General features: G+C 39.6%; 1 protein-coding gene across 2 annotated transcripts in view; it reads left to right on the top strand.

Moving 5' to 3' along the window:
• Ppp4r3a (protein phosphatase 4 regulatory subunit 3A) overlaps positions 1–8,457 on the top strand; it is a 42,345-nt gene extending 33,888 nt beyond the window's left edge. For both annotated transcript variants that reach the window (XM_075948638.1, XM_075948639.1), the window contains exons 11-15: positions 2,455–2,624; positions 3,572–3,714; positions 4,814–5,004; positions 5,443–5,669; positions 7,727–8,457. In XM_075948638.1, the coding sequence (XP_075804753.1) occupies positions 2,455–2,624; positions 3,572–3,714; positions 4,814–5,004; positions 5,443–5,669; positions 7,727–7,837 (842 nt within the window). In that variant the 3' untranslated portion in view covers positions 7,838–8,457. The remainder of the gene's footprint in view (positions 1–2,454; positions 2,625–3,571; positions 3,715–4,813; positions 5,005–5,442; positions 5,670–7,726) is intronic.
• The last annotated feature ends 6,910 nt before the right edge of the window (positions 8,458–15,367 follow it).

The following is a 15,367-nucleotide window of genomic DNA, read 5'->3' on the forward strand; positions in this document are numbered from 1 at the left end:
GAGCCATCACACATATATTCCCTCTCCCACACATACTAAATGGAGAACAGAAAAGGAACTCCATAAAAAGAATGGATTTCTTTTAAAACTTTATTGTAGGGTCAGAGGCAGAGTGCTTATCTGGCATGCTAGCATAGAAAGACCCTGGCTTCAATCCCTAGCATCAATAGGAAGGAGGGGCAAATAGAGCTTTGCTTCAAAGCTTCAATTATTACTTTCACATGTGGTGATGAGTTTCAAACTTACTCCATGAAATCTTGTATCATGTATTACAAAAAAGTGTCATCAAAACTGAACACAGGATACCTGGCCTGTTCTAATGAAGATTAGCACTGTTGTGAGTGGAACCAGAGTGCACATTATGTTGAAAATGCTGTGGTTGTGCCAATTGTGCATAGCTGGGAGCTTTCTCTACCCTTTTTTGAATGACTGGACTTTAACATTGACTGGTAAAATATGGAAAACAGCCAGGTGATGGTGGCACACACCTCTAATCCCATCACTCGGGAGGCGGAGACAGGTGCATCTCTGTGAGTATGAAGCCAGCCTGGTCTGTAACGCGAGTTCCAGAACAGGCTTCCAAAGCTACAGAGAAACTCTCGAAAAACAGACCAACAAAGGCAGAGAGTAACTTGCTATTTAGTAGCAAAGAATAGTAATATTTGGATATTTTTGATGCAGGGCTGCTTGGGGAGAGGGGTGATTTGAAAGAAATAATTATTGATGTACATCAGGGCAAATCCTGGCCTTACTGAATTCTGGGAAGGTAGGAGATTATTTTCCCCTACCTAGGAATTGTGTGTATAATAGTATCGTGGTTAATGTGATGTTTTGATAGGACACAAGTCTCCACAAAGCCTGTAGAGTTAGATTACCAAACCTTAGAATAACTAGTTTTTGCTTTTGAACGTTTAAAATTTACTAGCATGAGCTTTTTGAGTGTTGATTTTTTTTTTTTATCTAAACAAGTGGAACTGTCTCACTTAAGTTCTTTTGCCAGCTACCCAAAACAAGAGAAATCTCTGTTTTAGAAATAAGCCCTTGTCAGGCCTTCATTCACCACACTGAACACTGCCTCTTAGTGTTTAAAATGTCTTCACCATACTTACGTTTTTAAATTTTTTCAGTAGATTAAAAATAAAACGCAGTTATTACTCTTTAAACTATTTTGAAACTCCCTGCCCAGAGTGTTTCTTTATGAAGATACACTCTTAAATAAGTTGGATTGTTAGGGCAGTTTCTAACCAACTGTACCTAATTGGGCATTCACTTGTGGACCTCTTTGTGCCAACTAAAGAAAAATTGAGCTGCTTTACTCCTCTGCCTTCCCACCCAGAAACCGTGTCAGCATGGTTGCCTGGCTACCTGCTCATGAAGGACTTGATTAATAACAAATTGGCAATTTAACGAGCCACTTCCATGATCTCCAAAGAAACCAAAATACAAACACAATATTTAATCTTGCCAACCGAAGACGATGTGACTGCGTGAAGTGAGTATGCTTTTTTGAACTGTTTACAGTAATTGGGGCATTAACTTACTGATAATTCCATAGGTTCAAGGGCTCTGCTGAAGTCTAGCTGTCTGAGTGTATTTGGATCTTGATGAATGGTGACTTAAGTAACTCCCCATACCTCAAGATGCAAATATATATCTGCTAATCTGTAAGTTAAAGCCTAATTTATTATTAAAAGGAAAACTAAGGGAAAATTCAAAAGCATACTCGCTGCAATGAGAGTAGAGGACCGAATTTTAAAACAACTAAATTTATATATAAACCATGGGAAGGCAATTTTGGGGGCATGCGGATTTTTGTGATTTGTTGTCTTTTTTTTTTTAAACCACATCTACAAATAATCCAGTATAGATCCATGAAGTCTATAAAATACTAAGGGTCCAAAAATTTTAAGATCAAATTACAATACAGTGGATTGCCCTAAAAAAGACAGTGCTTTTTTTTAGGTGATTTTAAAATGCATTCAAAGGGGTATGATTAAAAAAAAAATGATTGTCCCCTTATGATATGATAATTCAGTCCTTACATTTTGACTGATAGTGAGTGATATATTCCCAGAACTTTCTGGCTTTCTAAGACTTGTGTTCTATGATAACATACACTACCTTTGTTTGTGTGGGGGCGGGTAACAGACATTGTCTCACATAATAGCCCAGGGTGTCCTAAATCTCAAATAGGTAGCCTCCACTGGCCTTGAACTCTAAGTAGTCCTCTTACCTCAGGCTCCCAAGTGTTGGGATTATAGGCATGAATCACACACCCTACCAACATATATTGTTTGAGAATGTTTTTCCTTACAGCACTCTTAAAATCCCTGTGCTCAGGTTCACATACCTGCACACAGGTAAGAATGGAGACTACTGGTGTCTGTTGATAAGTTCTGATGTTTGTTTACTCTGAGATGTAGAACATTAAACAGTAATGCCTCTGTCTTTCAGGTGCCCTCCGATTTAAGAGAAAAATCATTGGATTAAAAGATGAATTTTATAACCGCTACATAATGAAAAGTTTTTTATTTGAACCTGTAGTCAAAGCGTTTCTCAACAATGGATCTCGTTACAATCTGATGAACTCCGCCATAATAGAAATGTTTGAATTTATTAGAGTGGTAGGTCCTGTCTTCTTATATTAGGATTTTGGTTTTAATTTGAGAAACATGAGTATTCTGTCTTTTGTCTTGAGAATGTGGAGATTTTGCTTTAAGAACAATGCTACTGGTCTAGAGAGATGGCTCAGAGGTTAAGAGTAATGGCTGCTCTTCCAGAGATACTAAGTTCCATTCCCAGCAACCACATGGTGGCTCACAGCCATCTATAATAAGATCTGGTGCCCTCTTCTGGCTTATAGGCATATATGCGGGCACAACATTGTATGTATACTTAAAAAAAAGAAGAACCATGCTACCAAAAACCTAAAATTAATTCAATTCAGATCAATTAAAAAAAATTGTGCACAAGTATCTGGCATTTTTTAAGAGCTGAGATAAATATGCTGGGTGTGGTGACTCTGTAATCCTAGTACTCAGACCCTGTCTCAAACCAAAGAAAGAATAACGAGAAGATATACAGAACTTCAAATGTTTATCATTTTCATTCTAAAATATATCCTCTATGGGTAGTATCTTATGTTACTGCACAACTTCCACTGAAGTTTACTGTAGACTTTTTCTGTTTTTTAGTATGTTTTTGAGATTAGGGAGGGCCTTGTTCTACAGTTCAGGCTGACCTCAATCTCATGACCATTCTCCTGCCTCAGGCCTTATAAGTGCTGTGATTACAGCTGTGTGCCATTGTGTCCAGTCTTGGTGAGCCAGAATCACTAGAGTAGGGCTTGGACATACACTTTGGGAACACCTATTAACAATTCTGTGATACACCAAAAGACTATTGAAGGAGCCAGTATAGTATACTATTGTTTTTACTGTTTGATTATTTTTTAAATTATATGGTAACTTTATGTAATTAAATTTTTGTGAAACTTAGGAATTACCACAGTAATGCTTCATTTTATCTTGTTAAAGTATTTTTTTTATTTCATTATAATTCTTTCCTGTAGGAAGATATAAAATCATTAACTGCCCATGTAATTGAAAATTATTGGAAAGCACTAGAAGATGTAGATTATGTGCAGACTTTTAAAGGATTAAAATTGAGGTTTGAACAACAAAGAGAAAGGCAAGACAACCCTAAACTTGACAGGTAAGTTACTACATGCTTGAGTATGTTCTTCATTTGGCAGTAGATTGTGTGGTGAACATTTTCTTGGTTCTTGGCAGTATTTGATTTGGCCATTGAAAGAAGAGAAGACATGCACAAAAATTTTGAGGAGTGAAGGACTTTCCATTGTCTTTTTCTTCAACACTTTTATTTTATGCATACATGTGTCACCACACACATGTACACCATTATGGGGAGGTGGGAATAATTGTCTCAGGACAACTTACAGGAGCTGATTCTCTTCCATCATGTGGGTTCTGGGGCTCAATACTTGGCAGAACACACCCTTACTCTGGCAACCCTGTACTAGTTTTGCTTGTTTGCTTCTGAAAGTGTAGTTGAATTATAAGAAGATTTTAGATACCAAAATAAACTGATACAGCAGTGAGGTTTCATATGGTCAGAATATTATCTTAATTGGTTTTTTATGTATAGATTATTTAAAATATCATCCATGTACCTTCCTAAATAACTGGATTCACACTTGTAGTATGGGTTGGGGGGGGTCCTCCCCATTTATTTATTTATTTATTTTTTCAAGACAGGGTTTCTCTACGTAACAGTTCTGGAACTTGGTTTGTAGACTAGGCTGTCCTTAAACCCACAGATCTGCCTGCCTCTTCTTCTGCCTTCTGGAATTAAAAGCGTCCACCAACACCTCCCAACTCCATTAATTTCTTAATATATATACTGTTTGTCTGCATGTATATCTTTGTACCTACTTGGTACATGCCTGATAGCCACCTAGGACAGAAGAGGGTGTTGGATCCCATGGGACTGGAGATACAAATGGTTGTGAGCTGCTGTTGTGTGCTGGGAATGAATACAGGTCCTAACTACTGTGCTATCTCTAGCCTTTGTAGTATGGATTATAATTACTTAACTCTCGAGGTTAACAAGTATAATAATTGAGCTATAACAGTTATAAAAATAGGAAATTTGATTCTACTAGATTTGATAGGGTCTGTTTTATAATTGTGTATTTGTTCCCATGTGGTTTGGTATTTGGTTTGGTGGTGTCAGGGATTAGGCCTAGTACCTTGTTTACCTCAGTCCCTTACGGCCTTCCATTTTCTCATAGCATGCGGTCCATCTTAAGGAATCATCGATATCGACGAGATGCCAGAACACTAGAAGACGAAGAAGAGATGTGGTTCAACACAGATGAAGATGACATGGAAGATGGAGAGGCTGTGGTGTCTCCATCTGACAAAACTAAGAATGATGATGATATCATGGATCCAATAAGTAAATTCATGGAAAGGAAGAAATGTATGTTGAAACAGTGGGCAAGGGAAAATCCAGGTCTTTTCTTTACTCCTTGAGAAAATGATTAGTATCTACTCAGTATACAATGACAGTTCCAAAGTCTACAGGACATGGCTGAATTGATGACTATGTGAAGTAGTTTGGTGGAAGATACAAATACTAAATGTGATACCAAAGGTCATACTTCTGCATTGTAAAATTTGCTGCATTTCCAGGACAGCCACCAAATCTACAGAGAAACCTTGTCTCGAAAAAACAAAACAACAACAGAAAAAATGCTGCATAATCGCAATTAATACTTGGCTAGGCTTCACTCATAGATTGGAACAGAGTTGCTCCTATGCAAAAAAAAAAAATCTGGTTAATGATCTTTTAGTGTCACTTTGTTTGGAGGAATTCAGAAAAAAATGAATGACAACTATTTTACGTTCTCCTTTTTAGTGAAAGAAAGTGAAGAAAAGGAGGTGCTTCTGAAAACTAATCTTTCTGGACGACAGAGCCCAAGTTTCAAACTTTCGCTGTCCAGTGGGACAAAAACTAACCTCAGCAGCCAGTCATCGGCAGCAAGCCTGCCTGGCTCTCCAGGGTCACCTGGATCCCCAGGCTCTCCAGGCTCTCCTGGATCCGTCCCTAAGAGTACATCTCAGACGGCAGCTATTACCACAAAGGTACACTTCTCACTTCCCAAATGCCCCTCTCTACTGTGCTTTAGGGTTTCTCAGTGGTCAGTGTGTCTGGGTTTTAGCTCTGGTTCTCTTTTCTATAGCTAGCTAAATGCTGTAAACTAGGTGAGACTTCATTACAACCACTACCTGAACCCACCTCATGTGTCCAATGCAAAATTTAGTATGTCTATGGTGTTTTTCACTTGTGAACTGTAACTTTATTACCTTTCCCAATTAAAGCCCATGTGAAAACTTGGGAGGGGAAGCAAAAGTTTTTTTTTGTTTTTTAGTTTTATTTTGTTTTCTTTACTATAACTATCCATTATCACTAACATTTCATATAAGGAATAAAATTTTGATGCAAAATATGTAGACGACATCTCACTGTTTTGTCCCCTTTTTTTCAGGCTGGCCTCAATCTCAACAGAGATCCACCTGCCTCTGTATCCTGAGTGCTGGGATTAAAGGCGTGTGCCACCATTGCCTGGTTCTTAGACTCTCTTTTTAAGAAAAACATTTATTTTGGTGGCATTTGCTACTTCAGCATGCCTTTCCCCAACACAGATAAAAGTAATCGCTATTAGAACAAACTAATTAAGACTGGCGTAATGCCAGGCTAATTCATAGTACCATCCAATCTCTTCTTTTGTTTGTTTGTTTTTTTTTTAAATATGTTTGTGCCAGGCAATGGTGGTGCATGCCTTTAATCCCGGCACTTGGAAGGCAGAGGCAGGCATGAGTTCAAGGCCAGCCTGATCTGCAAAGCAAGTTACAGATCAGCCAGAGCTATTACACAGAGAAACCCTGTCTCAAAAAAAAAATAAAGTGTTAAACACATGTTTGTTTTTGTGTGTGTGTGTACATCACAGCATGTATGGGGGGTCAGAACACAACTTGCAGAAATCAGCTCTCCCAGCATGTGTGGGACCCAGGGATCAGGGATCAAGCTTAGGTCAGAAAGCCCTCTGTATGTAGCACAATTAAAAACCCAGGGAAAGAAATTGGGGTTCAACCTAAAGGTCAGAAAAGCAAAACAGCCAGCCACTGCCTCCACCTCAATCTGAAATAGCTATCCTGTCTCACGGAATCTCAGAATGAGACTGTGTCTGAGGACTGTCTCCTCTTTCTTATATTCCTTTCTAGGGCTGAGATTAAAGGCATGCACCACTGCCACCCAATTTCTATAGCAAACTAGTATAGCTACTGGGATTAACAGTGTGTGTCACCACTGCTTGGTCTGTAAGACTGAGCAGTGGGACTGTTTTACTATCTGATCTTCAGGCAAGCTTTATTTGTTAAAAAACAAATGAAATATCACTACAGTCCCCTTAACTTGCTGTGCCATCTCACTGGTCTCATCTCATCTGACCCTGGCAGGAGATCCCTCAGGGCTAAGGGCGAGTCAAAGATGTTGAAATGCAGCATGAGCCCATAGGCATTCAAGTTGTATGGTAGTAGCTTATGGCAGAAAAGCAGGCTAAAAAGAAAATCCAGAAGAGAGAAGGACAGAGAGATAGTAGAACTATTTTCCTATCTGCCTTCATTTTGAGTGATCTGTCTTCTGCACTTTGATACCATTTTATACTATACTTTGAAGTAAATTTGAGCCAGACATTGTAGTGCAGGCTGATAATCCTAGCTACTTTGGAAACTGAGAAAGGAAAATTGCTAGTTCAGGGCCTGACTGGGCAACTTAAGTGATACCCTGGCTCAAAAAATAAAAATGAAGGCTGAGTAGGTAGTAGTAGTAGAACCCTTGGTTTGAGATGTTTGAAGCCCTAGATTCAATATTCAGCATCACTTTTAAAAAAATGAAATTTTATAGTTAGTCAGGCCATTTTTCGGTAGTATTTGTTTCCTGGGTGCTTTTCTAGTAGTATATATTTTTTTGCTGTTTGAATTTTTAGGAGCTTAAAACAACCTTCCAAAAATATGAACATTTAAAATACATATAAAAATAATTAATGAACTTCAATATCCTGCCATTAGACTTACACAGGTATTTTTAAATGTAATAGTTTGTTTGTTTTTTCTTTTAAATAACCCTTATTTCTGAACAGGGAGGACTCGTGGGTCTGGTAGATTATCCCGATGATGATGAAGATGATGATGAGGATGAAGACAAAGAAGACACGCTACCGTTGTCAAAGAAAGCAAAATTTGAGTCCTAATAATAGCAACTGCCTGTGATCAGTACCTGTTGACAAAACTGGTTCTTACCCCTCCCCCCTACAACATCCACATCAAAGCGCAGTGGTCTCTTGTGAGTGACTGACACAAATCAGCAGCACACTGGACTTCTGCTCATCAAGTGCCAATTCAATGGAGCAGGAGGAGGGGGATGCTGTGCAGTTAGGGGAAGACATAAGCCTGTGAGCTCTCCAGCTTGGACCACACATTGCCCTTTTCTCAGGGAAGGAAATGGAAATAAAAAGCCAACAGGGCAGGGGTTTTGTCAGTGGAACTCTGGATTGACTGGTCGGTTGCTACAATCAAAACTTGCTTTCTTGGACCATGTTTGAGACTTAGAAGAAGAATGGGTCTTTCTGCCATAGTTCCTCACTAGTAAAGAATGCCAGCAGTTTCTTTGTATAAAGAGACCTGCCTTTCAAATCGTACATTCTGAACATTTTAGTCAGGCTACAACAGGTTTGGAAAACCTCTGTGGGGGAGGGGCAAAATAAAGTATCCTCTTTTTTTTAATCTGTTCCCTTTGCCCTTCAAACTGCAGATTTTTTTTTTTTAAGGTGGGGATTTGTCCCTACTTGATTAAAGATTGAGTGGAATTCTAGATGTGGTCATTTGTGTCATACTTTTTGTTTCAGTTTGTTTTGTTTTTCTCCCCTGAGTGTATGATTAGTTGTTGAATATATATATTTGGGACCATTAAAACATTTTTGATGTAATATAGCCTAACGTGCTGGCACCTGCTTTACATGTGTAATTTGTGTTCTACATCACAGTTCTTAATTTGTTTAGAGTTTTATGAAAGATGGTATAGTTTTTATTGACAAAAGCAAAGTAATCTTACAACTATGTGCATAAAAAAGCAATACTATTTTGTGACTAAATATTTTATATTAAAATTTGCATCAGCAGCTGTCTTGAGATTTCAGGGAAATAGAGTGGAATTTAAAACTTTGACAGTTTTGTTAAACCTAGAAACATGAAATTAGTATTCCAAAGAGATTCAGAAATTTCGTATCTTGGAGAAATGACGGTACATTAAATCAAAATTGAGGATGGATGATTTAAAAGTAATACTTGACTTTTGAATAATAAAAAGAAAAGTGAAGAGTAAGAGAAATTGTATTAATTGTATGTTTCTTTTCTTTCTTTCGTTTTTTAACATATGCCCTTTGGAATACCAGTTTAAGCTGTAAATGGTAATAAACACCTAATGACCATTAGATGGCACCTGATTAAAACAGTGTTTTGGGGTCTGGGGATGTTGCTTAGTGGTAGAGTGGGTTGGGGCAATTTCCATTTTTAGCTCCATTACCACCCAAAAAATATATTCTTGAATAGAGTCTTTATTGTTAGACATACTAAGATGATTTCAAGGAAATTAAAATGTTCCAGAAACCTCACTTTTTTAAGGTGAAAAATGAAACTTAACTTTATAGTTGTGAATGAGTAAAATTTCATACCCAGGAGAAGACACAGTTGTGGGTATACTTTGAGTACTCAACCAAGCACTTAGTGCTTGTCTTTGCTGCTTATTCCTCAGTAACAACAGGAACTTTAGAGTATGCGGGACTTGGTAGTGAGTGTAATCCCAGCACTTGGGAAGCTGGGGCAGATGAATCTTTGAGTTTGAGGCAACACTGTCTTAAAAAAAAAGAAGAAGAAGAAGAAACTTTAGAGTATAATAAACTACAAAAGGTAAATTCATTTTACTATAAATCTGCTTTTTAAAAAAGATTTGTATTTTATCCAGATGGTTGTGGCACGCTCCTTTAATCCCAGCACTCAGGAGGCAGAGGGAGTTGGGTCTCTGAGTTCTAGACCACCCTGGTCTACAGAGTGAGACAAGACAGTCAGGGCTGTTATACAAAGAAACTGTCTCAAAAAAACAAAGATTTATTTTATGTTGATGAGTGTTTGCCTCATGTATGTAAATGTACCACATGTCTGCAGTGCCTGGGAAGGGTAGAAGTTGGATGGATCCTCTGGAACTGGAGTTACAGATGGTTGTGAGCCCAGCAAGTGGATACTGGGAACCAAATCCTGGTCATCTGTAAAAGCAAAAATTGAGTGTAACCTCTAAGCCTCTCTCCAGCCCCCATTTTTAACTTTTGACATAGGCTCTAGCTCTATAGCTCCAGCTGGCTTAGAACTTATTATGTAGATCAAGCTGGCCTTAAACTAGCTAGCAGCAGTCCTGGCTCTTTGAATTGCTTTACACCAACATGCAGTTAGAGCTACTTCTGAGTCAGAAATTCTGGCTGCTAACAGTTGAAGTTAATGCCTACCTTTTTTTTGTGTGTGTGTGTTTTATATATATGAACGGGTCTCTAGGAATCCTTAACTGCTCGGAGCTCACTATGTAAACCGGAGTCAACAGAGGTGCCTCTGCCAAAAAAGAGTGCTATGTGCCACCATGTCTGAATCAGCTTATTTATTTATACAGAGGGGGGGAAAAAGGTCTAAGTCAATACTGTCTTTACTATTACTTAGAACATTTTGCATCAACTAATGATGGTGGCTTAAACATTTTTTAAACATCTCTAGCCAAACTCAAAATCCTTCTGACTTTTCAGAATTATTCTTGGAACACTTGCTTTGATGTACTAGAAATGCTTGGGCAGAGGACAGACTCATCACTTCATAAATCATCCAGTTATTTTAAAGAAATCTATGTTAGCCTTTGGTCATGCTTTTCAGATTATTGCTTTGTTAGCTCTTAGTGCAAATGAAGGTTTGCTATTATAAGTCAAAAAGAGCTGGGAGACCTACCATTAGCCAGAAGTTACTAGATATTCAGCCTTGAGTTGACAGTTTAACTGAAAGGCCACAGTATTTATGTTCTGGCGATTCAGCCCTGGACTCCAGTTACCTAAGCACATGCAGTACTGCTGAGCTACACACCTAGCCCCAAGTTCACACTCTAAGCCCAAGTCTTGGTAGCTGGTATAAATATAATATAAAATATTTTCACCTTAATGATACCAATGAGTTCTTTTGCTCATTTTATAGTGTTTGCAATGAAGAAAAAAAAACTTGAAGTGATGAAAGCTTTATAATGCAGAAAACATTTTGCCATCCACTCTTCTACAAAGCTACCCTTGTAGTTTTCAATGGATTATGATTAGTTACCATTTCTTGCCCAGTTGTACTCTGATCCTATATGTAATTACATCAGAATGTCCCCCAGATCTTTCTGTCCATTGCCCAGACACCCTGTTTATTCCTTGATGGAAAGTTCTATCTTGTTTTTTTACTTTATATCCGCAACACCCAGACCATGTAGCCTACCTATATGTGACCTAACAACTATGTAACCTACCTACATGGGACTCTGGAAATGCTGAGTACAGAAAAGACCACCTGTGCTCACTGCAAACTGATGGCTTTCATAGTTAACAGTTTTCTTAGCCATTAATTTCCCCTTTTAGTGGATAGACATGGAGGGCTCTAAACCTCTTTTTAATCTTGATCTTTAGGGAAATTTATGAAACTACAACTCTTTAACTTACTGCTGCTGTTAATGTGTTTAGAGAAGTCTTAATAACTCTTCCTGGATGTGATGCCCCTTTAATTCCAGGAGCAGAGGAAGGCTGATCTCTTTGAAGCCAGTCTGGTCTAAAAGGCAAGTTCCAGGGCTACACAGAGGAGTTTTGTGTAGGGGGAGGAGGTAATAATTACTAAAATCTAATCTTTTCTGGCCCCGCCCTCTCTGTCTCTGGGAGTGTGGGGCAAGTACAGTTAAGGTTTCTATTAAACTGGTGTGTAAATTCACAGAGCAAAGGATGGCCTTGAATTGCCTATCCTGCCTTCATCTCCCATTTGTGTGTGCCACCATACCCAACAGACTAGGAATGATGGAACTCAGGCTGGCCTGGACGTTGGGATCCCCCTGCTTCATCCTATGGCTTTTTTCCTCCTGTGCATGCCTCCAGAGTCGGCCTCCCATTGTTTTGCTCAGGTTCAAATGGCTGGAACTTCAAACATGTGCCACTGCACCTGGCTTCTGGGTTGTTTTGAGACAAAACATTTTGACAGTTTAGTCCAGGCTTAGCATTGTGTTCATGAACCTTCCTTTGTCTGGTGTCACATGTATGTCCTCCACCACAGCCCACACATATACATAAGCATCTATTAATATAGAAAGAAGATAGGTAAACTTTACCTAAAAAATGTATTTCATCCAGAAATTACTAATTTGTATGCTCTCATAACGTAAGCACTAGAGGAAGTACAAACTGAGGGCTATAGAAGAGGGTGTGTGGGATATAGCTGTCCCAGTGGCATGCTGCCAATGGAGGTCAGCGAGGGTCTAACAGCCTCCATCATGGTCCTAATGGACTTCATGTGGTAAGAATCCAGGAAAACGGTGGTGGGAGATTCTTGGGGTTGCTACTCAAGTACTTGACGGTTCACCTTTGGGGAAATGAGGAAAGGTAGGGGGGCCAGAGACAATAGAGGCCAAATGATCTTTTAGGAAGTCATAGTCCCTATTGATTGGTCAGCTGACTTTATTTTAAAGATTTATTCTGTATACAGTATTCTTTCTGTGTGTATGCCTACAGGCCAAAAGATAGCACCAGATCTCATTACAGATGGTTGTGAGCTACCATGCCATTGCTGGGAAAGAGCAGCCTGTGCTCTTTACGGCTGAGCCATCTCTCCAGCCACAGCTGACTCTTAAAAGACCAAGTTCTGGCTATTAAAAACTATGGGCAGAATGTAGGGACTGGAGATTGTTTAGTGTTACCATACTGGCCTACAATGTGGGAGACCCTGGGTGCAATCCAAGAGTGCAACAGCGAGAGCATAGACGTTTTTAAGTTTCTTGATCCTTACCTGTACTGAAAACAACAATTGAGGGCTATAGCAAAGGATGTGTATGAAAAGGTGTCCCAATGGCGTGCTATCATTGAAGGATCAGTATTTAATACGTTTGCACTGCAAATGGTGTGTGTGTGTGTGTGTGTGTGTGTGTGTACTTACTTGCTTTGGGGGTTGCTTATGAGGAAAATCCAGGCAAATGCTCTACCACCAAGCCAAAAACCAGCTCTGTGTGTATATATGTTTGTGTGTGTACACTCTTGGTTGTACTGGGACTTCCCAATTGGTGAACAATGATTTAGCCACTGAGCTACATTCCCACCCGTAAATATATTGATAGAGTCAAAACCTGGAGGGAGAAGACTATAAAACTTGATCTTTACCTGAAATTTTCTACTCTTAGTCATTCCGAATCAGTGCAGCAAGAATGGTATATTGATTAAAAACTAGAAATGATGGAGAAAACCTTGTAAATCTCTTTAATTGGGGTAAAGTGCCCCAACCCAACAGTTGCAGAATTCAAGAATCAAGGGCATATTGAAAAGAATCTCCTAAGAATGGTGGCAGTCCACCCACCCACTAGCCACCTAATCTTTAGCCAGTCTTAAGGTAGTTCTAATGAGGTCAGACAGCATTGAAACAAATGGCTTCTCTGCTACACCTGGTTGGGAGTGTAGGGGAAAAAATACTCATGAGTTAAAAGCAGCAGCTAAATAAAGAAAAAAGATTACTAAAATCAAATATATGTAAGGAATCTGGAGGGATGATGGTTCAGCAGCTAAGACCACTAGTTGCTCTTCCAGAGGGCCAGGGTTCAATTCCCAGCACCCATATGGCGGCTTACAATCATCTGTAACTCCAGTTCCAAGGTATCACACACCCTCTACTGACCTCCACAAGCACTACACATACACACACACATCGTACACAGACATACACGCTGGTATGTTGGCTCAGTGGTTAAAAGTGCCTGGCACCTAAATTCAGTCTGATGTGAGTTTAATTCCTGGACCTGGGAGGAGAGAATTGACTCCTGAAAGTTGTCCTTTGATCACCATGTTGTGACCCATGTGTGCCCACACACATATACAAATAGAATTTATAATCCACCAGGCAGTGGTGGTGCATGCCTTTAATCCCAAATCCCAGCTCTTAAGAGGCAGAGGTGCAGACCTGGATCTCTATGATTTCAAGGGCAGTCTGGTCTACAAAGCTAATTAGTTCCAGGACAGTCCCTGCAGTTACACAGAGAGAACCTGTCTAGAGAAACTGGAAAAAAAAAAACAAACTCTTAATTGATTGGAACATTATAGAAATTAAAAGGATAATAAGGGAATACTAATAATTATTGATAAGTTTGATGAAGTGACATAATACTAGAGAGGCAAACTGTTTAACTCAAAAAGCAGTAGGAGCTTGGTAACACATACCTGTCTTCTCATTACGTAGGAAGCAGAAATAAGAGGACCAGAGTTAATATGTTATCCTCAACTATATAACAAGTTCAAGGCCAGCCTGAGCTGCATAGTGAAACCCTGATTCAACAAAACCAAAAACAAGCAGGGTGGTGGTGTTGAACCCTAAAGCCCAATCACCGAGGAGGAGTTGCTCCAAGAGACCATCCTCATACCGCAGTTGATGCAAAACCAAGAGGAATTTTTATTTCTGACGCCGGAGGTCCCTCAGCCACAGGGGAGAAGGATGACGAAAAGCTATTACAGACTTCTTTTAAAGAGAAAAACCGCAGAACCAAAAGGGGGTGCAGAGTCGTTTGTCAGCTGTTGTGACTAGCTCGTTCAGTGCTCAGCTAACGATGATGGGCCGTTGCTATGGCGATTGCTTGGTTGGTTGAACAAGGAGAAACACCTGCAGGTCATCTGGAAGTCGTTTTACCCCAGTTCCAGGATCTGAATCTATTGAGAAAAAAACTACAAAGGGGATGGAAAATTCCAGGGAAAAGTACCCAAAGCTCTAGTGCATGTGTGGGTGATGATCAGGTTCCTGGTTCCCAGAAGAGGGGGGCAGTTTAGCTGAGGTGGTCTTTCAGTGGTGGCACATGCCTTTAATCCCAGCACTGAGGAGGCAGAGGCAGGCGAATTTCTGTGAGTTCCAAGGCCAGCCTGGTCTACAGAGTGAATTCCAGGACAGGCTCCAAAGCTACACAGAGAAACCCCATCTCGAAAAATCAAAACAAACAAAAAACAGTTGTATCTCTGTACACTTGCAATGATCAAAACAAATTAAAAAAACAATTCAATTTACTTAGCTCTTCCTGGCATATTGGGGTTTATGAAAGCCTACTCGGAACAGGGTTTTCTTTTTGTTTGCTTTTGAGACAGGGGTTCTCTGTCACCGTACTAGCTGTCCTAGAACTCGATTTGTAGACCAGGCTGGCCTTGAATTCACAGAGATCTGCCTGCCTCTGCTTCCAAAGTGTTGAGATTAAAGGCATGTGCCACCATGCCTGGAGGAACAATATTTTACTTTCTTTTTTTACATGTGTGTTTGCATCTGTTTATGCACATGTGCTTGCAGATGCCCATGGAGGCTAGAAAAAAACCATCAGATCTGGAGCTGGATTACAGGCAGTGGTGAACACCAGACATGGGTGCTAGGAGCCAAACTCTGGTGCTCTGCAAGAGCAGCAAGTGCTTTTTACCTCTGAGCCATCTCTCTAACCAGGAACAGAA

This window comes from Microtus pennsylvanicus, chromosome 14 (genome assembly GCF_037038515.1).
Source record: "Microtus pennsylvanicus isolate mMicPen1 chromosome 14, mMicPen1.hap1, whole genome shotgun sequence".
NCBI classification, from domain to species: Eukaryota; Metazoa; Chordata; class Mammalia; order Rodentia; family Cricetidae; genus Microtus; species Microtus pennsylvanicus.